Below are 22,771 nucleotides of genomic sequence, written 5' to 3' on the forward strand. Positions count from 1 at the left end.
TTTTCAGATTCAATAGATCCTAGTCTATGCAACTGCCCTGTGAAATTGAGATTTTATATCTAGAGAAATCTATAGTGTGAAATTGAAAAAAGAGAGGGTCAACTACAATCTGTTGATTCTTCTCCTACAAAACCACTACATACAAATTCTTCTAACTTTTACAGGTTTCTTAGCCAGGCTCACCTCTGTGGCACTATCTCTCATAGGTTGACCTCTCTCCCCTTCAAAAAAAGTGGGCAAGTGCATCCTTTCAGGAGAGGAAGAACTCCCTGCCTGCAACGGTGGTTGTTGTTATATAAAACCTCCTCTGTACCAATTGGGCAGGCTTACAAAGTCATGTTCAACATTCAAGACTGATACCCAAGCTGAAGCTTGTGCTTGGTGCAGATTTCCAATATAAAACTGCTTTCTCTAGAGTTAGTTCTTTTCCTCACATCATCTACTATGATTTGTTTCCTTGGACCCATAAAAAGCCTGTGATTGTGTTTCAGGATCAGGGTGCTTTGGATATGGGGAGTGATGTCAATGAGTTTCAAGATGGCAATGGTTTGGTCAATGATATTGATGCAGAGAATGACCAGGAGATCCCTGTTCAAAGTGTAGTTTCCAATGAGAATGTCCCTGATAGGTGTGGGGATGATGGTGTGCTCCCTGAATTGTTACCAGAGAGTTCCCATGATAGGGAACATGAAAACAGCTCAGCACCTGGCCCAGCTACAGAAATTAAGGAGCAAATAGATAATGAGCAAATAGATAGATGGGAGAGATTAGTCAAAACCGAAAAGCTGAACAGTGGCTTCGGCGTTCTGCCAGGCTCAGACATAAGAAGATAAGGGAATTTCAATTAAAGTAAAACTAATTTCTGAGTGCTTGGGATAGCTTAAAGAGGGGACAACAGTTCCGAGTACAGGGAATGTAGTCAGATGAAGCATCGTTTAGAATCAAGTTAAGTTCTTGTCCTTGTCTCATGGAAACCTTGCTTGGAAGTTTCATGGTTAAGTGCCTTGTGTTTCATGGTTTTGATTCCTAGATCCTTTGTTTTTATATTCATGCCTTGGATCCCTGTTTCCTGATTTCTTGCATTTGATTTGGACAGTTTTGGCTTGGTTTTTATGGACTTTGCTGGACTATTCCTATTTTGTTCCTGTTTATCTTCTCACCTAATTGGATTTACCTATTTCTTTAAAGTGCTTTTTACTTTACCACTTTTTAATTATCTTCAATAAAAGGATTGTTTTCCTACTCAACGGTGTGGTGTTCAAAGTCAGAGGGGTTTTCCTGTCCTGGAGTGCCACAAAGACCTTGCACATTACTGGCTATTGTATTATAGATGCTAAGATTTGAGGATGGGGCCTTTTAGATGCAAAATGTGTGCTCTGTGACTGAAGTATGTTCCATTCTTAGCAACAATAGAGTTTATATGTAAGGCAATAGAAGATGAAAGCTCCCTCATCCTAAATTCCTCAGGCACTGAAAAAAAAAGTAAGAAGAAGTTATCCAATATGCTTCTGTACCAAAGATCACACACGTGTGGCTGTTATGCATTGGAGTATAATTCAGAGACTAAATTTATGTGCATTGATGTTCTTATGGTGATATTTCCATCATGAAAAACACAAATTTTATGTAAGAGTATCCCTAGTGTGAGAACTATAATGATTTCTCCATGTTGCGATTTAATTAGGCATCATGTCTGTCTGCACACACAAATTTGTATTAAAGAGTAAATGGTTGAACTAATTTCATTAGTGAAATTGCTTGGAAAACCCACAGTCCTTGATAGCATTGGTAACATATTTGTGGTATTGATCTTTTAGCTTTTTTAAAATATGACATTTTAAAAACTTCAGACAGCACAGATAACAGTAAAGGAATATGTGAGCTATAGTCTAAAACACCTGTAGAACAAAAAATATGCCACACCATGCCTTAAAGGAATTATCATTCAAAACTGAATTCACTCTATGTAAAAATATGATTCTATAACAAAAATATTACCTTCTTCAATAGTCACGTTTCCTCTGAAGAAATATTTGCCATGTCCTCGAGAGAGAGCCACACCTAAACTGTGCAAATAAACAAAAAGCAAACTGTGAAATCTGTGGCATAAACAATGCTGGCAGCAAGGGAAGAAAATACAGAAAAGACTATATCAAACTTTTAGTTCCTGCTCTAAAAACAATTCCATTTTGTTTCAAAACTTTGGTGGGTTTGCTTATTGCTCAACCAGCCATTTCAGTGCCCATTCCTTGTTTGTTGTGCCTACAGCAATGGACTGCATACATTTGTGTATTTCGAAGTGCAATAACCCATGCAGTCATTGGCAAGCGAAAATCCAAACCCCACCAAGGTCAGTGTTGTTTTCCCAGCAGCTTTGTTTTTCAGCCAAGATTTGAACATGGGCTCTCACAGAGAAGAAGGCAACTCTCTACAAATGAAAATCATCTGTAGGGAGAAAGAGCCCATATTGATAGTGTGGGAGCCAGCAAAGCTGCTGAGAGCAAAGAAATACAAGAAAGTGATAATGGGGGTTTAATGACACACTTGGCATAATGTCTTTGTTATATATATTTGGCCTTGTTTAATATTGCTGAGATGGAAATATTACTACATTGGGCTTATCTTCCAACTCCTGCTTGCCATATTAACTCTCCCAAAATGAGGATTGCTGCTATATAATCTATTGCTAAAGAATGACTGCAGTACATTTTGTTTTGTTTCTAAAACTTTGAAATAGCTGTGCAGGTGACTTTGACACTGGCAAGTAATCAATAAGATAAAAACACATGGTTTTCACTTTGAGACATGATCATCTCACCATGATGAGGTATATAACTCACTTGAGAATGGTTATCAACCACTGGAAAACAATTCTCAAAAATTCTTTCATACTCTAGTATAAAGTATACTACAAAAAGTTCTCTTTTACTCTCTTGAAGACATTTACATTGGTTGTTCTCAAACTGTGGTATGTCAGATATTTTGGACTTCAGCTCACAGATGTCCAGGGAGCATGGCCAGTGACTGGGAATTCTGAGAGATGAACTCCTAAACATGTGAAGAACCAAATTTTGAGAACCAGCGATACACATCATAATCTATCACCAATAAAAGGTGTATATTTTAAAAAGCCACCATTTGGAAGCATAGTTACACAGCACCTTCCATTCTACCTGTAACACAATTTCACAGGCAGACAATGATGTTAAAATGAGCATACTAGCTTGACTAGAAAAGTGACTAAACAAAGCATTGATGCCATAATTATAAGACCTGGACTAGGGAAGTTATCATAATGACAATTTGGAGCATCCCCTGGGCAGTGAAGCATTTGTACGGTCAGGGCTATTCCTTCCCATCAGACTGGTAACTGGATCTTCCTAGGCTGGCTATAGAAAGGCTACAAAAGATTTCCCATTTGGTCTTGGACTTTGCTGAGCAATGGCAGTGTTTTTTGTGTTAGTGTAGTGTGGTGTATCCTCTGCTTCTGACCCCTGATACTACTCTTGACCAAGTATAGGTGAAAAGCAGCAGCTTGGCTTTCACCCACATTTTAAAATTTTAAACAATGCCTAGATTCCAACCCTGATATGAAGAAATTTGCAAACGATGGTTAATTCTTCGAAATTCCTGAAAAGAAGATATCTCACGTTTGCATTGGTTAAATTCAGCTACTTCTAGCATTGAGAAGAGTATGTTATACCTAACCACTATACAGATGTAATTGTTGGTGAACCTCTCAGCTATAATAGTTGGCATACCTCATTCACTCCAGCAAAGGATCAACGCCTTGTTGTGGCGCTGGAGCTTGAGCACCTCAATGATGTCATGAGCGAAACCGTGAAGGGTCACCCAAGATGGGACGGTCGTGGTAGAAAGGTCAGACCAAGCATGATCCCTGGGGAAGGCAATGGCAAACCACTCCAGTATCCTTGTTGCCAAGAAAACTAAATGGACCAGTACAACCAGAGATATGTCGGTATGCCATTGGAAGATGGGACTCCCAGGTCGGAAGATGGCCAAAATGCTACTGGGGAGGAGCAGAGGATAAGTTCAACTAGCCCCAGATGTGATGACGCAGCTAGCTCAAAGCCGAAAGGAAGGCTAGTGGCCGACGGTACTGGAGGTGAACGATGAATCCGATGCTCTAAAGATCAACACACCATAGGAACCTGGAATGTAAGATCTATGAGCCAGGGCAAATTGAATGTTGTTATTGGTGAGATGTCAAGACTAAAGATAGACATTCTGGGGGTCAGCGAACTGAAATGGACTGGAATGGGCCACTTCACATCAGATGACCACCAGATCTACTACTGCGGACAAGAGGAACATCGAAGAAATGGAGTAGCCTTCATAATTAATAAGAAATTCGCTAAAGCAGTGCTTGGATACAACCCAAAAAATGACAGAATGATCTCAATTCGAGTGCAAGGAAAGCCTTTCAACATTACAGTGATCCAAATATACGCCCCAACCACAGCTGCTGAAGAAGCAGAAGTAGATCAGTTCTATGAGGATCTGCAGGACCTACTAGATAATACACCAAAAAGAGACATTATTTTCATTGCAGGAGACTGGAATGCCAAGGTGGGAAGTCAAATGACAACTGGGATCACAGGCAAGAATGGTCTGGGAGAACAAAATGAAGCGGGACGCAGGCTGATAGAATTTTGCCAGGAAAACCCGCTGTGTATAACAAACACTCCCTTCCAACAACCTAAAAGACGGCTTTATACATGGACCTCACCAGATGGTCAGCACCGAAATCAGATTGACTACATCCTTTGCAGCCAAAGGTGGCGGACATCCATCCAGTCGGTGAAAACAAGACCTGGGGCTGACTGTAGCTCAGATCACAAACTTCTTATTGCTCAATTTAGAATAAAACTAAAGAGATCAGGGAAAATACACAGACTAGTTAGATATGATCTCACTAACATTCCTAGCGAATATACAGTGGAAGTGAAGAACAGATTTGAAGGACTAGATTTAGTAAACAGAGTCCCAGAAGAACTATGGACAGAAGTCCGCGACATCGTTCAGGAGGTGGCAACAAAGTACGTCCCAAAGAAAAAGAAAATCAAGAAGGCAAAACGGTTGTCTGCTGAGACACTGGAAGTAGCCCAAGAAAGGAGGAAAGCAAAAGGAAACAGTGATAAGGGGAGATATGCCCAGTTAAATGCGCAATTCCAGAGGTTAGCCAGAAGAGATAAGGAACTATTTTTAAATAAGCAATGCATGGAAGTGGAAGAAGACAACAGAATAGGAAGGACAAGAGACCTCTTCCAGAAAATTAGAAACATTGGAGGTAAATTTCAGGCAAAAATTGGTATGATAAGAAACAAAGATGGCAGGGACCTAACAGAAGCTGAAGAAATCAAGAGAAGGTGGAGAGACTATACAGAAGATCTGTATAGGAAGGATAATAATATCGAGGATAGCTTTGACGGTGTGGTGAATGAATTAGAACCAGACATCCTGAGGAGTGAGGTTGAATGGGCCTTAAGAAGCATTGCTAACAACAAGGCAGCAGGAGATGACGAGATCCCAGCTGAACTGTTTAAAATCTTAAAAGATGATGCTGTCAAGGTGATGCATGCCATATGCCAGCAAATATGGAAAACACAAGAATGGCCATCAGACTGGAAAAAATCAACTTATATCCTCATACCAAAAAAGGGAAATGCGAAAGACTGCTCCAACTTCCGTATAGTGGCCCTTATTTCTCATGCCAGTAAGGTAATGCTCAAGATCCTGCAAGGAAGACTCCAGCAATACATGGAGCGAGAGTTGCCAGATGTTCAAGCTGGGTTTAGAAAAGGCAGAGGAGCCAGAGACCAGATTGCCAATATCCGCTGGATAATGGAGAAAGGCAGGGAGTTTCAGAAAAACATCTATTTTTGCTTCATTGACTATTCTAAAGCCTTTGACTGTGTGGATCATAACAAACTGTGGCAAGTTCTTGGTGGGATGGGCATCCCAAGGCACCTTGTCTCTCTCCTGAGGAATCTGTACAAGGACCAAGTAGCAACAGTGAGAACTGACAACGGAACAACAGACTGGTTCAAGATTGGGAAAGGCGTACGGCAAGACTGCATACTCTCACCCAACCTTTTTAACTTGTATGCAGAACACATCATGCGATGTGCGGGGCTTGATGAATGCAAAGCTGGGGTAAAAATTGCTGGAAGAAACATTAACAACCTCAGATATGCAGATGACACCACTCTGATGGCCGAAAGCGAGAAGGAGCTGAGGAGCCTTCTAATCAAGGTGAAGGAAGAAAGCACAAAAGCTGGGTTGCAGCTAAACATAAAAAAAACCAAGATTATGGCAACAAGAATGATTGACAACTGGGAAATAGAGGGAAAAAATGTGGAGGCCGTGACAGACTTTGTATTTCAGGTGCAAAGATTACTGCAGATGCAGACTGTGGCCAGGAAATCAGAAGACGCTTACTTCTTGGGAGGAGAGCAATGTCCAGTCTTGATAAAATAGTAAAGAGTAGAGACATCACACTGGCAACAAAGATCCGCCTAGTCAAAGCCATGGTATTCCCTGTAGTAACCTATGGGTGTGAGAGCTGGACCTTAGGGAAGGCTGAGCGAAGGAAGATCGATGCTTTTGAACTGTGGTGTTGGAGGAAAGTTCTGAGAGTGCCTTGGACTGCGAGAAGATCCAACCAGTCCATCCTCCAGAATATAAAGCCCGACTGCTCATTGGAGGGAAGGATACTAGAGACAAAGTTGAAGTACTTTGGCCACATCATGAGGAGACAGCAAAGTCTAGAGAAGACAATTATGTTGGGGAAAGTGGAAGGCAAAAGGAAGAGGGGCCCACCAAGGACAAGATGGATGGATGGCATCCTTGAAGTGACTGGACTGACCTTGAAGAAGCTGGGGGTGGTGACGGCCGACAGGGAGCTCTGGCGTGGACTGGTCCATGAGGTCACGAAGAGTCGGAGACGACTGAACGAATGAACAACAGCAACATACCTCATTCAATGATCATAATTTTCATTTTACATGTTTCAATTTATAGCACTTTCTGATACACAAACAATATTTAATCTTACTTCTACAATTTCCCTAACATTCCCTATAGACTAACATTCCTCCTCCCACCTACAGGGATATTAAATATCTATATCAATATCTATCTATCCATCTATCTATCTAATCTAACAGGTTCACCAACAAATACATCTGTATAGTGGTTAGGCATAACATACTCTTCTCAATGCTAGAAGTAGTTGAATCTAATCAATGCAAATATATGTATGTATATATACACACTCATACATAGGGAAGTGTTAACACCCCTGGGTATTTTTTTTTTGCTGTCTGTGCCCCTGTTCAGAAGATTTTACCTCACTTTCTGTCCCTGTGATCATTGGATTTTGAAAAAAATGGCTTATTGTGGAAACAAGGATTGGTGAGAAAGCTTCAGTGGAGACACCTTTTCCCCATGATAATAGTTTCAGGAGTGAATGTCCTTTTTGAGGCGTAGATTTCACTCACTTCCTGTTGTCTCACCCCCATTCTTAACTATGAATCATTTGTAAGTCAGATGTTTGTAACTTGGGGACTGCCTGTACTGCTTTTGAAACAAGACTGCTCATCTTCAGTGGTAAAGAAACACAAGGCAATTGAACACTTATATATAATACAAGTTAAGGCCACATACAGAGCATTTACCTTTCACAATCTTCCCATTACCAAATAAAAATTTGAAATGGCATGCTTGAAAGCACCTTTCAGCATTGTCCAGGGACATTTTATTGTCAGCCCCTTCTGATGAGCATTTAATGAGCATGCAAGTTTTGCTCAACTGCAACTGCAATGAGCCTGACAAAATGTTCCATTTGTTATGTGCTGGCCTACCTGAAAGGAGTCCCCTTGATGTCTGTATAATAGTAGTCATTTGTCATCACCAACACTCGTTTCTAGGTTTAAAAAGGAAAAGAAAACTCAAGCAAGTTTTGTTATGAAAAGCTTGCAGGGTTAAATGCAAACGTAAAGGTACGATCTATAGAAAGATACATTAAAGTGTTTATATCTGACCCAAAATTAATAAACACATGGGAAATAATTTCTGAGGGAAAGTTTTCCATACACTTTAAATTAGGTTTTTCTTCTCTTTGTCTCCCATTATAACTACATGTTTTACATTTAGATGGAAAATGTTTTCTATACAATACCCCTTTGTCCACTGTTTTCTTCACTTCCATTGAAAATTTTCCTGTTTTCCGATTCACCATGGCATTTCGAAGCTAACATTAAAAATAAATAAACAAATACATAAATACCCAAAGAAGAAATTTTAAAAACGGAAATTAAATCAAAACCTATATATTATTTGAACAAAATGAAGGTATTTCACTTAGCTGGTGGAAAGTACACATTATTTGACAACCACATAGTAATTCTGATTGTTTATAGACTAAAGAACCATATGTTTTGGGATCAACATGAAGTTATGTGTTTCTCTTCTGCACAGACACACATACATTTTAATGCCTTGTCCTTCTATATGTGTTTGTCTCATCCAGTCAAAGTGTATATTTCTTATGTAAAGAGTGGCTGTGGAAGTATCTGGGCAGCTTATAGTGTGGGAACAAAAATTACAACAATCACCTCTCAAAAGCTCTTACTCCACAATCCAAAATTGATTTGAGATAGTGATACCTTTGCTTTCTGGTGATTCAATGTACCAAGCTTAGTTTCATGTACAAAATAGCATTAGGCTATGTTTATCAGGTGCATATAATAAATGAACTAGCAAGGAATTCATGTGTCTTTAGACCAGACAATGGAGCCAAGCATATGGTGGTCAATGTCATATATGATGTTTTCCATTTTATTTGGTAAATGTCTCAAATTGCTTTGGCCCCATCTCCCTGCATTATGCACCACTTACAGTGAGACTGATTTTGGGGAAACCTAAAAGTGAATACAGTTTTATGGTATTATGATTAGTCCTAACAAAAGTATTACTCAATTGTGGATTTCGGTTCCCCCTCCCTTCACCCCCTTGTTATTGTTGTTTGTAAACAATGCAGTACTTGATTTCTCTTAGGAAATAGAAATCAGTGTTTGGGAAAAGGAAGTACATTTCATATTGTCCTAAGGCAATGGTGCCTTAAGGCACAAACATCAACATGTTTTCTTTCCTAGCACTGCATCTGTTTATCTTTTTTTAATCTAAATCAGAATTCAAAAAAGTAACTTCTTTTGACTACAGGTCCAGAATTCTCATCCCCAGCAGTGGGAGGTTCTAGAAGTTGTAGTCCAAAAAGATAACTTTTCCTAGCTTGGGTCCTGTTATTAATGTTATCATGTATGATTGAGAGGCAAAGAAGGCAAATTTACAATCCTTTATGGAGAGGAATGGAGGATCTACCAAACTTTGTCAGCGAAATTGCTGCTTTTATTTTTGTGAAGAACCTGAACATGGATGACCAGCTGAAAACTGCAGTGTCTGCAGCTCTTTAAATTAAATTTTGGGATGTCTAGGTTAAAATTAACAATCCTATTCTTCAGCGAGTGAGTGAAAGGAATATATATATATATATTGGCTGGAGGCATGTATAAAATAAAACATATATTTTACTGTAGGGGTTTTGAGGGGGTTAAAAAACACACAATGTGTAATGGGCAATTCTGGAAATATTTTCCCTTTTTAACTTTTGTGGTTTTGGACTTGGAGAGCTGGTCTTAATTACCAATCTACTTTCTAATGTTTAAAGAACTGTTCCATTTATCTTTAACATGTTTCTCATTTTTCTCCATTTCAGTGCCTGCAGTATTCCAGGACCTACTTCCCCACACAGCCCTCAGGCAAGTCAAAGATTTACAAAAAGAGCCTTAAAAACCTCCATAGCTTTTAAGATCAAGTATGCATAGGGGAATTTTTTTTTTTACCCTGTGAATACAGTTCTTGGCTTTATAGCACCGTTTTTCATCTATTCTGTAGACTTTTTGTTTTGCAACCTCAACATGATTCAAACGAGTGCCTGGTGACATGAGTGAACAACATCTTTCTCCTGGCTAGGCAAAGCATTGTACAAAACTGAGAATAGAATATATATTTCTAAATATAAAGTTTGATTTTTCTTTCATTTTCCCAATTACAGTAATTTTAAACAGCATTACATAAAGCTACATTTGCACTAATATCTAAGAAGGAGCAGTAGTTATTAATGAGTTCAGTGTCAGAAAGCAAATTAAACACTGGAAATATATGAAGGAGAGAAGTATTCACCTAAATGTATGGCACAATGAACTGCAGAAAGCCTTGTAATGCAATTTAGCTAAATGCAGTTACAGATCTCTCATAATATGGAGCCTGATAAGGCAAAGCTTTGGATCACATGAGGTCTATCTTCACATTAAACCAAAAACTGTTACAGAGCCATTGGCAGTCCTTCATTCTCAATGGATGACCATCTAATAGACTTTCAGCTGTAGGGGAACATAACAAGGACTTATATGTGGACCCATAGACCTACCACCCATTTAGCCCTTCAGACATTAAGGTGAAAGCCTGAATATAGTCAGATAGCTTAATTTATCACAATGCAAAATTATATCTTTTGCTTCATGCATGTCAAACTATCTGTCCCTTAATTGTACGCTATCATCATTATTACACATAATCAGAACCTTTGATTCATAGAACTGGAAGTAACTGCAAGTATTATCAACACCAAACTCCTCCAATTAATGCACTCCCAAAGATGTCCATGCAATCTCAGTTATAAAACCTCAAAAGAAATAGAATCCATCACCCTCTGACTTAGTCAATTCCACTTTTGAACAACTTTCATGGGCAATAAGTTCTTCCCAATGATTTGATGGAATCTTTCCCGCCTGTTATTTGAATTCCTTGGTTCATGTTCTAGTCTCCATAGCACCAGAAAGCAAGCTCACCTCATCTTTGGTATAACATTCTATCTGATATTTAAGACAGCTATCGTGACACATCTTTTCCCTTTCTTCTCCAAATTAAATATATCCAGCTCCATAAGCTGATCTTTACGAAGTGTGGCTTCCAGGTCTTCGAGCAACTTGGTTACTCTCATTATCCTTACATCCAGAAATCATTAAAACTATGTTCTTACTCATGTGCAGGCCTGATTTCAGGGGTCATCAAAACACACAATTATAGCAATCTGTTTCCATTATAACCACTAGGACTATGTTCTATGGAACCTGGAATTTAGAATTTAAGGAGGAATATTCAGACTTCTTGGCCAGACCACAATAGTATCCCATGAACTACAAATGTCAGAATTTCATGGGATGTACCCATGGCTGTTAAATGGAATTATGGTGTTATAATTACATAGCATGTAGGGGCCCTTGGTTTTTCATTTTGGTGGTGGTGGTGGGAGGGATTGAGCCTATTACATCCACTGCCACTCCTCTCTACCCAGAAAGAGTGAATTAGTGGATGGGTAGACAGACAGTTACCAGGTTTGGGAATGAACTTTGACAGTTGCCACATAACAGCATCAAACGCTACCACATAAACCCATTGGAGGGGTGGCTCTTTGGTGGCCTTATGGTTGCAGCACTGTTAAGACTAGTGGGCCCAAGTGCAGCTGAAAACTGCAGCAGTGGCAGGGGGTGCCAGCAGGGACTCTTCGTGGTATTTGGCATTATGACAAGAATTCATAATGAAGGTCAGTGAGAAATTACTTTCAGAAGTTCCAAAACAAGATTAAACAGAACTCTGCTCAGTCCAGTTCTTTGGGGTGTGTAGGTGGACATGGACAAGGTTTGGAATGACCAAGAAAGGAAGATTCAACTGAATAAACTTGGGACTCCTACCAACACAGACTACAGAAATAACTGAATCATCAGTGGCTGTCTAGATTGGATTTGGCTAGATTTGGCTAGAACATGTTGAACACTGGGAAGAGGAAATGGAACCATAAAGGCAGAAGTGTCCCTTAATTTCTCCAGTTTAGCCAAAAGATGGCCCCAAGCCCCTGTGCATACATTAGTTATCACCTGAGAAAATTTCACTGCATGTGTTCTGAAACTCGATGGAGACAACACTTTCTACTAATTACATAGAACACATCCACAACATGTCTGGCAAATTCGGATATACCTGCTGACTTCAACAGTTACATGGTTTTCAGTATTTTTATCTAAATTCCCCAACATGAAGAATGATACTTGAAAATCTTACTTTAAGCAGAAATATGACAAGATGGGGGGAAAAATCTAGGTAACTCTTAAAGAAGAAAGTTTAGATTGATGGAGCAGAAATGAGTGTGGGAAGCATTCAGATTACAGGGCAAATGTTTATGAACTGAATGTGACAGAGTTCAGGCAAGGAGGCCGTATGGCTCCAGAAAAGAGGGAAAAGGAGGAGAAAAATTAATCAACAGAAAAAGATTAGCTGTGCTGAACTCATGAATTGCTTTGTTATTCACACACTGCATAGGGTGGATTAATAGTAACAGATATATATTTTGCAAGGGAGGAGGCAAACATAACCTCTATTTAGAGAAACAAGATAAAAAATGAGTACATCAGAATACTAACAGTGTTTCAGAGACAGACAGGAATGATGAATTCCAGATTTCAGAAAGACGTGACACTGTAAATATGGGAACCTTCCACTGATATATTCAAAACCTCTCTTAAACGAGTGGAGTTTGGAAGGATATAGAGATGCTAATGTATTGCTGATATCTGAGAAGCGTGCTAAGAAAGATATAGGAAAATGAAGACATGCAGGCATGACTTTACTCAATGCAGACTTTCTGGGAAAAGCAAAACAACAGAAACCAAAAGGAGAACACCTGGAAAGTTGCGATTTAATTAAGGACAGTCAGCATGGATTCCCACAAAACGAATCATGCCTAACAATTCAGATTTATGGAGGAAGTAACATAAATACCAGGCAAAGGTTAAGCCATGGACATAAGGAAAGCTTTTGATACAGTATGGCAGAAAAAGTTGACATGTAAATAAAACTTGACATGGAAGGGAGCTGCAGAGTGGGTAAGCTAGAAAACTGAAATATGAATGATTTGACCATAGAAGGAGTGAGATCTTGGAATGGAAAGAAAAAAAAAGGAAGGAGTACCACATACCTAAGACAAAGTGTTAGATGCTCACCACTAACATGATCCTTCCATTTTGGATTCAACGTTTGGCCACAGACCAAAACTGTGGGTTTCTTTTAAACATTTTTGGTTAATTTCTGGCATTTTAATCTGCAGTATAAGCAACCGAGAAACTATTCAAAGATGCAAGCTGAATTGACAAAATTGGATAAAAGTTGTTGCTTTTGATTGATCTAAAATCTTCATATTACCTAGCTGACAGGAACTGGAGTTATGTTCACTAACACCTAGACTACGGAGGTATGTCCTATAGAGATAGTGGGCCTGCCATACTCTATATCTTCATCAAAATCGTTAAAGAACATTGAGGCGAGGGAGAGAGAGAATTTCCTTATTAATAAAAATAACTTCTTTACTGCCTTATATTGATTCAGTTTCTTCTTTTATATTGGCTGGGACTTTCTGTGTGCTGTTTAATCTTTGTACTTTATATAACAAAGTAACACAGTTTATTTATAACTTCTGGCTCCAACGCTTGTGGTTACAATTGTGTTTTGTTGCAATCTTGAGGCTTACAGTCAGTATAATTTACTTGGTTTACTTTTCTGAATAGACTTTCAATGTTTCACATTCACAAACATGTTACTTGTTTTACACACTCTGACTAAAACAAAACTGGCTTTCTTTATGTTCTTTAAAACTCGAGCTCTATATAATTAACTGCTTCTCTATATCAGAAGTCTTTAACACATCTTCATAACTGCTTATTTCTAAGAGGCACTAAAAAACCAACTATCCTTTTCACACACAGATTCCTAACTGTCATTTTCAAACTCTCTCACTCTAACTGCCTCTTTCAAAACCTTGGCTCCGCCCCTTTGGAATGTTCAGCTCTGCTCTCCCCAACTGTCATTTTGACCTCGCAGCCTTTTCAAATCCTGGGCCTACACTAATCTGCTTATGACCAATCGGCTTCACATATGCAAATGAATCCCATCTCTGCTGTTGCTACCCTGTCTCTGCCTATTCTTCCCTATCTGCCACATGTAAACAGAGCTATACACCAAAAAATTAACATCGAGTAGCAATTTCACTACAAACATAATTATGAAAATAAAGGTGGAGCACTCCCACTAAAAGAGCCTTATTTAACAGACAGTTAAAAGCTGTCTAAGTAAAAAGATTTTGCTTGCTGATAGAAAGAGAGCAGAGAGAGACCAACCAAACATCCAGAGGGACGGAGTCCTAGAGTGAGAGTTGCTACCGAGAAGACTCTCTTTTGTGTCTTCCTTTTGTGTCCTTTCCAAATATGCCTGCAATGGTGGCGGGACAAAACAAATACCTTCCTCTGAATATATCACACTGCTTTATTTAAAGGCTATGAATAGCAATCTTTCAAATAGTCTGGTTCCTATAGGGCTTTACTGGTCCACCCAACTCTTTGAATTCTGCTTGGAAAGAAGATTACTGAGACAGTGAAGCTATTGCAACAATAAACTGCCTGATAACTAGTACATCAGCAGTATGGCCCAAACATTTTTGGCCCTTTGAAGTTTCCAAATGTTTCCAAAGTCAGCCCCATATAGAGTGTATTACAACAATGCAAACAAATCTGGCATCTACATAATAATACCCTAGCTCAAGCTATCAGCCACTTGTATATCACAACATCCTGAAATGTGCAAGCATGAAAAAAATAAGTATTCTAAGTCACATATTCATGTTACACATGAAAAATTTGTAAGGTTTTTACAAAAATGTGAAACATTCAATCTCCCTTAACTCTTAATCACAAATGATTTTCGAGCTCTAGGAGCAAAGCTAAAAGAATGTAATGTACAGGTGGTCTTTTCATCCCTCCTCCCTGTTGTAAGACACGGATCCACAAGAGCCAGAAAAATAGTACAGGTCAATGACTGGCTTAGAAAATGGTGTCAGGAGGAACGCTTTGGCTTCCTCGACCATGGCCTGCTTTTCCAGGAGGATGGCCTACTGGCAAGGGATGGGGTGCATCTCACACAAGTAGGAAAACACCTTTTTGCTCACAGACTCGCAAACCTCATTAGACGCACTTTAAACTAGGTCCACCGGGGGAGGGGGACAACAGCCTTGCGAACACTACTTTACCCATAATGTCTGGGAATCGCCAGAAGGCTAAACGGAGGGCTGCACAAACACAACAAGGACCAAGTACCAAAAGCACAATAATCCCAATTAAACAGCTCAAGGGAAGATCCCAGGGGCTCACATGTCTTTACACTAATGCACAGAGCATGGGAAATAAACAAGACGAACTCCAACTTTTAGCACAACACCACAAATATGATATCATAGCCATCACTGAAACCTGTTGGGATGACTCCTATCGCTGGAATGTAGATATTGAGGGGTATAACCTCTTTCACAGAAACCGAACAAAGGGGAGAGGAGGCGGAGTAGCCTTATATGTCAAAAACTCTTATGCTGCAGAAGAGATTCAAGACAGCAATCTGGGAAACCAGCTTGAAATCATCTGGATAAGAATCAAGGGAACTGGGACTCAAAAAGATGTCATTGTAGGCGTCTACTACAGACCCCCAAGCCAGGAGGAAGAACTTGATGAAGTCTTCTGCCAACAGTTGACCAAACAGGCACAGAAAAGAGATGTAGTAGTCATGGGCGATTTCAACTATCCTGATATTTGCTGGAAAACAAACTCGGCCAAGAGTACAAGGTCCAACAAATTCCTCGCTTGCCTTGCAGACAATTTCATGGTCCAGAAGGTAGAAGAGGCAACAAGGGGATTGGCTACTCTTGATCTCATCCTAACAAATGCGGAGGACCTGATCGATGCGGTCGAAGTGGTAGGATCCTTAGGGGCGAGTGACCATGTGCTCCTGCAATTTGAGGTACAAAGGAAGGCCGAAACTAAGACACGTCAAACCCGCATTTTGGACTTTAGGAGAGCTGATTTCCAAAAAATGAAGGAAACGCTGAGCAGCATTCCGTGGACACAGATACTAAAAGACAAGGGAGTTACGGATGGATGGGAATTTCTCAAGAGTGAAATACTCAAGACGCAATTGCAAACCGTGCCAACAAAGAGAAAAAATAGGACAAGTGCAAAGAAGCCAGAATGGATGTCCAAAGAACTTCTAACTGTGCTAAGACACAAAAGAGACATGCACAAGAAGTGGAAAAAAGGAGAAATCACCAAAGAAGAATTCAAACAAATAGCCAACACCTGTAGGGAAAAGGTCCGCAAGGCTAAAGCACAAAATGAGCTCAGGCTTGCCAGGGACATTAAAAACAATAAAAAGGGCTTCTATTCTTATGTCAGTAGAAAAAGGAAAAACAAGGAGGGAATAGGACCTCTTCGCGGAGAAGATGGGGCAATGCTGACAGGGGATAGGGAAAAGGCAGAACTACTTAATCCCTTCTTTGCCTCGGTCTTCTCACAAAAAGAGAGTCTTCAACCTCAGCAAGATGGAGTGGATGAGGGATTGGAGGACATCCAACCCCAAATTGGGAAAGAAGTCGTCCAGGAATACCTGGCCGCTCTTAATGAGTTCAAGTCCCCAGGGCCAGATCAACTACACCCCAGAGTATTGAAGGAACTAGCGGAAGTCATTTCGGAACCATTGGCAACCATCTTTGAGAGTTCTTGGAGAACGGGAGAAGTTCCAGCAGATTGGAGGAGGGCCAATGTGGTCCCAATCTTCAAGAAGGGAAAAAAGGATGACCCAAACAACTACCGTCCGGTCAGCCTCACGTCGATACCGGGCAAGATTCTGGAAAAGATTGTTAAGGAAGCGGTCTGCAAACACTTAGAAACAAATGCAGTCATCGCTAACAGTCAACATGGATTTATCAAAAACAAGTCATGCTAGACTAATCTGATCTCTTTCTTCGATAGAGTTACAAGCTGGGTAGATGCGGGGAATGCCGTGGATGTAGCGTACCTGGATTTCAGTAAGGCCTTCGACAAGGTCCCCCATGATCTTCTGGCAAGGAAACTAGTCCAATGTGGGCTAGGCAAAACTACGGTGAGGTGGATCTGTAATTGGTTAAGTGGACGAACACAGAGAGTGCTCACTAATGCTTCCTTTTCATCTTGGAAAGAAGTGACAAGTGGAGTGCCTCAGGGTTCCGTCCTGGGCCCGGTCCTGTTCAACATCTTTATTAATGACTTAGATGAAGGGCTAGAAGGCATGATCATCAAGTTTGCAGACGACACCAAATTGGGAGGGATAGCCAATAGTCCAGAGGACAGGAGCAGAATTCAAAACGATCTTGACAGATTAGAGAGATGGGACAAAACTAACAAAATGAAGTTCAACAGTGACAAATGCAAGATACTCCACTTTGGCAGAAAAAATGAAATGCAAAGATACAGAATGGGGGACGCCTGGCTCGAGAGCAGTACGTGTGAAAAAGATCTTGGAGTCCTCGTGGACAACAAGTTAAACATGAGCCAACAATGTGATGTGGCGGCAAAAAAAGCCAATGGGATTTTGGCCTGCATCAATAGGTGCATAGTGTCTAGATCTAAGGAAGTAATGCTACCCCTCTATTCTGCTTTAGTTAGACCACATCTGGAATATTGTGTCCAATTCTGGGCACCACAATTCAAGAGAGATATTGACAAGCTGGAATGTGTCCAGAGGAGGGCGACTAAAATGATCAAGGGTCTGGAGAACAAGCCCTATGAGGAGCGGCTTAGGGAACTGGGCATGTTTAGCCTGAAGAAGAGAAGGCTGAGAGGAGATATGATAGCCATGTATAAATATGTGAGAGGAAGCCACAGGGAGGAGGGAGCAAGCTTGTTTTCTGCTTCCTTGGAGACTAGGACGCGGAACAATGGCTTCAAACTACAAGAGAGGAGATTCCATCTGAACATTAGGAAGAACTTCCTGACTGTGAGAGCCGTTCGGCAGTGGAACTCTCTGCCCCGGAGTGTGGTGGAGGCTCCTTCTTTGGAAGCTTTTAAGCAGAGGCTGGATGGCCATCTGTCAGGGGTGATTTGAATGCAATATTCCTGCTTCTTGGCAGGGGGTTGGACTGGATGGCCCATGAGGTCTCTTCCAACTCTTTGATTCTATGATTCTATGATTCTATGATTCTTTTAAAAGGCAGGAAGTGGAGAAATTAATTAAGAGTCATCTGTCATATAAATGCTAGCTTCAGTAAAAGGATGTACGTCTTCATACAGTTCATTACACTGTAGCCAAAAATCACTGTGGCCTGTGCATTGACAACCCCCTGACAAGACTACTCTATGTGGGGCTGCCTTTGAAGAAGACTGTGCATCTGCCAATAATGCAGATGGAATATTATATAGAAAGCATATTAAAATATTTGCATTGGCTTCCAAGATGTTTCTGGTTTCTGGACTGAATTCTGGGTCCTTGCAATGGTATTTCAAGCCCTACATTTTTGGGATCTTGAAGGATACTTCCCGTATGTCAGAAGTACCTGCCTGAGTATTTGGAAGGGGGGGGGTGACCTCATCTGTGTCACATCAGTGAAATCAATAAAGTGTGTTGAGATATAAGAGAGGGCCTTCTCGGCTGTGGCACCCAAACTGGAGGCCCAACTGGTGCCAACACTTTTATCACTTAGGTGCCAAGTTAAAATGTGGCTTTTCACCAGAGCTTTGATCCTCTTTAATTCAACCCAAAGACTGTTTCCATTGTTTATTTTTTTAAAAAAAATAGTTTTAAAACTTTTTGCATTGGTTATTGTGTTTTAATCAAATTATTTTACTGTTTTTAACTTATTGAATTGTTTTAATGCTGTTTCTAATCTTCCCCAAGAATTCTTGATATAGAAAAAGAAATATCAGGTGAAGGAGAAGGCGAGGAGGAGGAGGAGGAGGAAGAGGGATTGCCCCCAGGTTTTCATCTGCATGTGGGAAAACTTCTGCAAAATGGAAATACCTCTTATTCTTTCCTTTTCTTCCTGCTGCTTATGTAGATTGACAGTGAGTGAATCAACTGTTCTTCAAAAGCTGGAATAAAACAACTTACCACATCATCCCGATCTTCCCATTCAACCTCAGAAAGATCAACACTGCTGTAGTTGGGTTTCCTTCGCTTTTTTCCTTCTTCATACTGGAGTTATAAAAAATACAAAAAAGAGAGTTTTTTAACATGATGGATAAAAAAGCAAACAATTTCATTATTGCCCCAAATTTCACAACAACAACAACAATGTCACCACTCTTTTCAGCATATTATTCAGTCACTACCAAGGGAAGAATACAAGCAAATATATTTTCACAAATAGTTTCTAAAACACAACTTGTTTGGACTGTAGAAAATATTTCCTTTAATTGAAATTAATCTTTCTACAGACACACTCTTGAAACAGAGGGAACAACATGGATATTATACATTATTATTATTATTAGTAGTAGTAGTAGTAGTTGTTGTTGTTGTTGTAGTATCTGTATAATTATACTGGAAAGTAAACAAGACTTTGGTCATACTCTGAAAGTTTATAAAAGACATTCTGAACTAGATCTTGCAGCCATCCAGGAAGTGGTATTTCCTATATTGTTATCAACAAAATGTATACATATTTCTCTTTAAATAAGATAAGGAATAACCCAGAAATAAGTACTATCACATTAAGCGGTCTGGAAGTAACAGGAATAATATTTTTGTTATTTTTGTTAGTGTGTAGGGATTGTTTATGCTGATTTTGCCTATAACTTTGTCTACTGTGTTTAATGTTGTTGATGTGTGTTGATGTATTTCATTGGTATTTGTTAATAAAAATGATTTTTAAAAAGATAAGGAATAACCCCTTGGATGTATAGTGTTGATATCTGTTATACTATATTTTATCTGTTCTTTCATGGGAGAAAAATGCAAGGGAAACATTGATAAAGTAACATTATTGTTTTTATTATTAGCTTCATTACACTGCAAATTTCATTTTTTAAAATAATATGATGATGAGTGATCTTAACATTTCTGCTCCTATAATGCAATAAAATACTTGTCACCTACTGCACATTAGAAGGAGACAGACACTATTACCCTACTCCCAAACTGACTTCCAAAGTATGGCTTAAAGTTTTTGCAAGATTTTGCAAGCTTTCCAAGTGATTACATCAATGTTTTGTTTGGAATATATATTTTCTGTGCAAGTTTGGTTACTCAGCATTACTCAATATTAACACTACAGTTATGCAAAAATATCCACTTTCCTACACTAAGTCAGGCAGTGTACAAAAATAATAAAAATTAACTCTAGCTGCCTGTTCAAATTCTACCTGGCTCTGGGCTGTCATTGCTTAGTTATGAAGAACCAGAAAACGGAATAATTTTGAGGGCATGTACGTTTGAGGTCATGATACATCACGGCTTGTGTAGTCTCAAGGCTGAAATACTGAATAGACTTTTATATATCCATGAAGGTGTAAGCTAGGGAAACTTCTAGGCATTTCTGATCTTGGCTACCATGCCATCTATCTCAAAACACTATTCCACATATTGACTTCTTTTACTCATGTAAGACTGGTCCATCCAAACTCCACTTCTCTTTGAAATTTTTTCTCCTCCTTCTCTTCATCATCTGCCCATACATTCTAACAGATGTATAAGGAATTCTACAATCTTTGTCAGTGGAGAAGCATCATCCTTCCACCTGGAATTCTTAGTGGCAACTGGCGCAAGACAATTGAATCAATAGTACATACAATTGAATCAATTGTATGTATGTGCAAATTCAATAATTTATTCAATGAGTGTATTCCAGTTAGGACTAGTAATTAGATTTAGGACCTTCTGTGCAAAATGTAATTGCCTTTTGTAGTACTCCAGTCAACTTAGTCTAACCTATTAGTAGATAAAGTTGCATGATCTTACTATCTATCTATGTATATAATAAAAGTCAGTGTATGTTTGCAGAGGAAGGACGGGAGGGAGGTGTGTGTGGCAGCGTTCTGATTGGCTGCCACTGTGGCACAATTTGCATATGGTCGCTGATTGGCCAGCCTGAAAATTCCAAGATTCTGATTGGCTGCCACTGTGGTACAATTTGCATATGGTCTCTGATTGGCCAATCTCAACATTCCGAGGAAACAGGAGGAATAGCAAAGGGCCTGAAGCTGTCAGGAATGTTTGGAGTTGAAGTACAAAACACCTTGTGGCCCCCAACAATGACAAAATAAGACCAAACCTAGCAAACAGACCAGGGAGTTGGAAATTCAAAATGTTAGGCCTCCCATGGCAAGGCCTCTACAAAAGGTAGGCCTAGGTTGGCAAGGCCTGGCTAAATAAAGATAGGCCTTGCTTGGCAAGGTGTGACTAAAAAGGGTAGGCCTCGGTTGGCAAGGCCTGACTACAAAAGGTAGGCCTCGGTTGGCACTCTATATCACAAACCAGGCCCAAACTTGGCATACAGGGTACTCATGACCCACTCTACATCCTGATGCAGTTCTAAGGGGGATGGACCATGGATGATGCAATACTTTCACTCACTTACCGAAACCACAGCGACCATCATCCAATGACCAATAAAGACCAAACTTGGCACACAGAGCCCCCATGATGCACTCTACATCCTGCTGCAGTTTGAAGGAGGGTGGACCATGAATTGTGGGACTTGCAGTATCTTCACTAACTTCTTGAGACCATTGCAACCCAAACCAATGACCAATGAAGACCAAACTTGGCACACAGAGCCCTCATGACCCACTCTACACCCTGGAGCAGTTTGGAGGAGGGTGGACCATGGATGATGGGACTTGCAGTATCTTCACTAACTTCTTGAGACCATTGCAACCCACACCAATGACGGATAAAGACCAAACTTGGTACACAGAGCCCTCATGACCCACTCTACATCCTGGAGCAGTTTGGAGGAGGGTGGACCATGGATAATGGGGCTTGCAGTACCTTCACTCACTTCCTGAAAACAATGCAACCCTCATCCAATGATCAATAAAGAACAAACTTGGCATACAGAACCCCCTATACCCCCTTTCTCTAATAACCTGGGCAGTGCCGGGTCCCCAAGTTAGTAATATATAAAATTGGATGACCTTATTCATGAGACATAAAATACATCCTATCCTATCCTATCTGATTTGTTGTCAATTCGTTGTCAAATCTACCATTTGCCAAAGCCCAAAGGAGTGGATTGACGACACATAGGAAAAGATAGGATAGGATCTAGTTTATGTCTCATGGATAAATACATAAGGTGCAAAAATACATCCTCAGATAAAATGCCCACCCCTCCTTCAAAGATGGCATGTGGACACAAATACACACATATACAATAGGAGACCAAAACTGAAGAAAAACCATAGAGGTATCTCAAAAGTGTTGTACTATATGGCACAGGGTTCATTCTATGTCATCCATGAGAAGTCTATTGATTCATGAAGGGTACACCAATTTAACTGCTATGGTCAGTGCTATGGAATTCTGGTGTCTAATTGCATTAATTCTAGTCTGTAGAGAAGCAAGTTCTAAAATAATCACTAGAGGCCCAGAGTTCATAGGATGGGGGTGCTTTAGTTCATAGGGATGGGACTCTCCACACCAACACAGTTGGTGGGGAGAGCGATTTGCCCCACCCCCTGAAGGGAGAGAATGGGAGGTTCCAGTTAGAACCTCCTAGAAAGGGGGTGGGGGCTGGATTATTATGTGAGCCAGCCCTTTACCTCAGTCTTGTCAGACTTTC

The 22,771-nt window shown here is 40.0% G+C and overlaps 1 protein-coding gene across 2 annotated transcripts in view; it reads right to left on the reverse strand.

The window, feature by feature from the left end:
* The window catches only part of CACNA2D3 (calcium voltage-gated channel auxiliary subunit alpha2delta 3), a 674,683-nt gene that overhangs the window by 113,158 nt on the left and 538,754 nt on the right, over window positions 1-22,771 (reverse strand). For both annotated transcript variants that reach the window (XM_067463553.1, XM_067463552.1), the window contains 4 exons: window positions 19,099-19,182; window positions 8,204-8,275; window positions 7,887-7,948; window positions 1,999-2,066 (listed from right to left, as the gene is read on the reverse strand). In XM_067463553.1, coding sequence (XP_067319654.1) covers window positions 1,999-2,066; window positions 7,887-7,948; window positions 8,204-8,275; window positions 19,099-19,182 — 286 coding nt within the window. The remainder of the gene's footprint in view (window positions 1-1,998; window positions 2,067-7,886; window positions 7,949-8,203; window positions 8,276-19,098; window positions 19,183-22,771) is intronic.

Source organism: Anolis sagrei, chromosome 2 (assembly GCF_037176765.1).
Source record: "Anolis sagrei isolate rAnoSag1 chromosome 2, rAnoSag1.mat, whole genome shotgun sequence".
NCBI lineage: Eukaryota > Metazoa > Chordata > Lepidosauria > Squamata > Dactyloidae > Anolis > Anolis sagrei.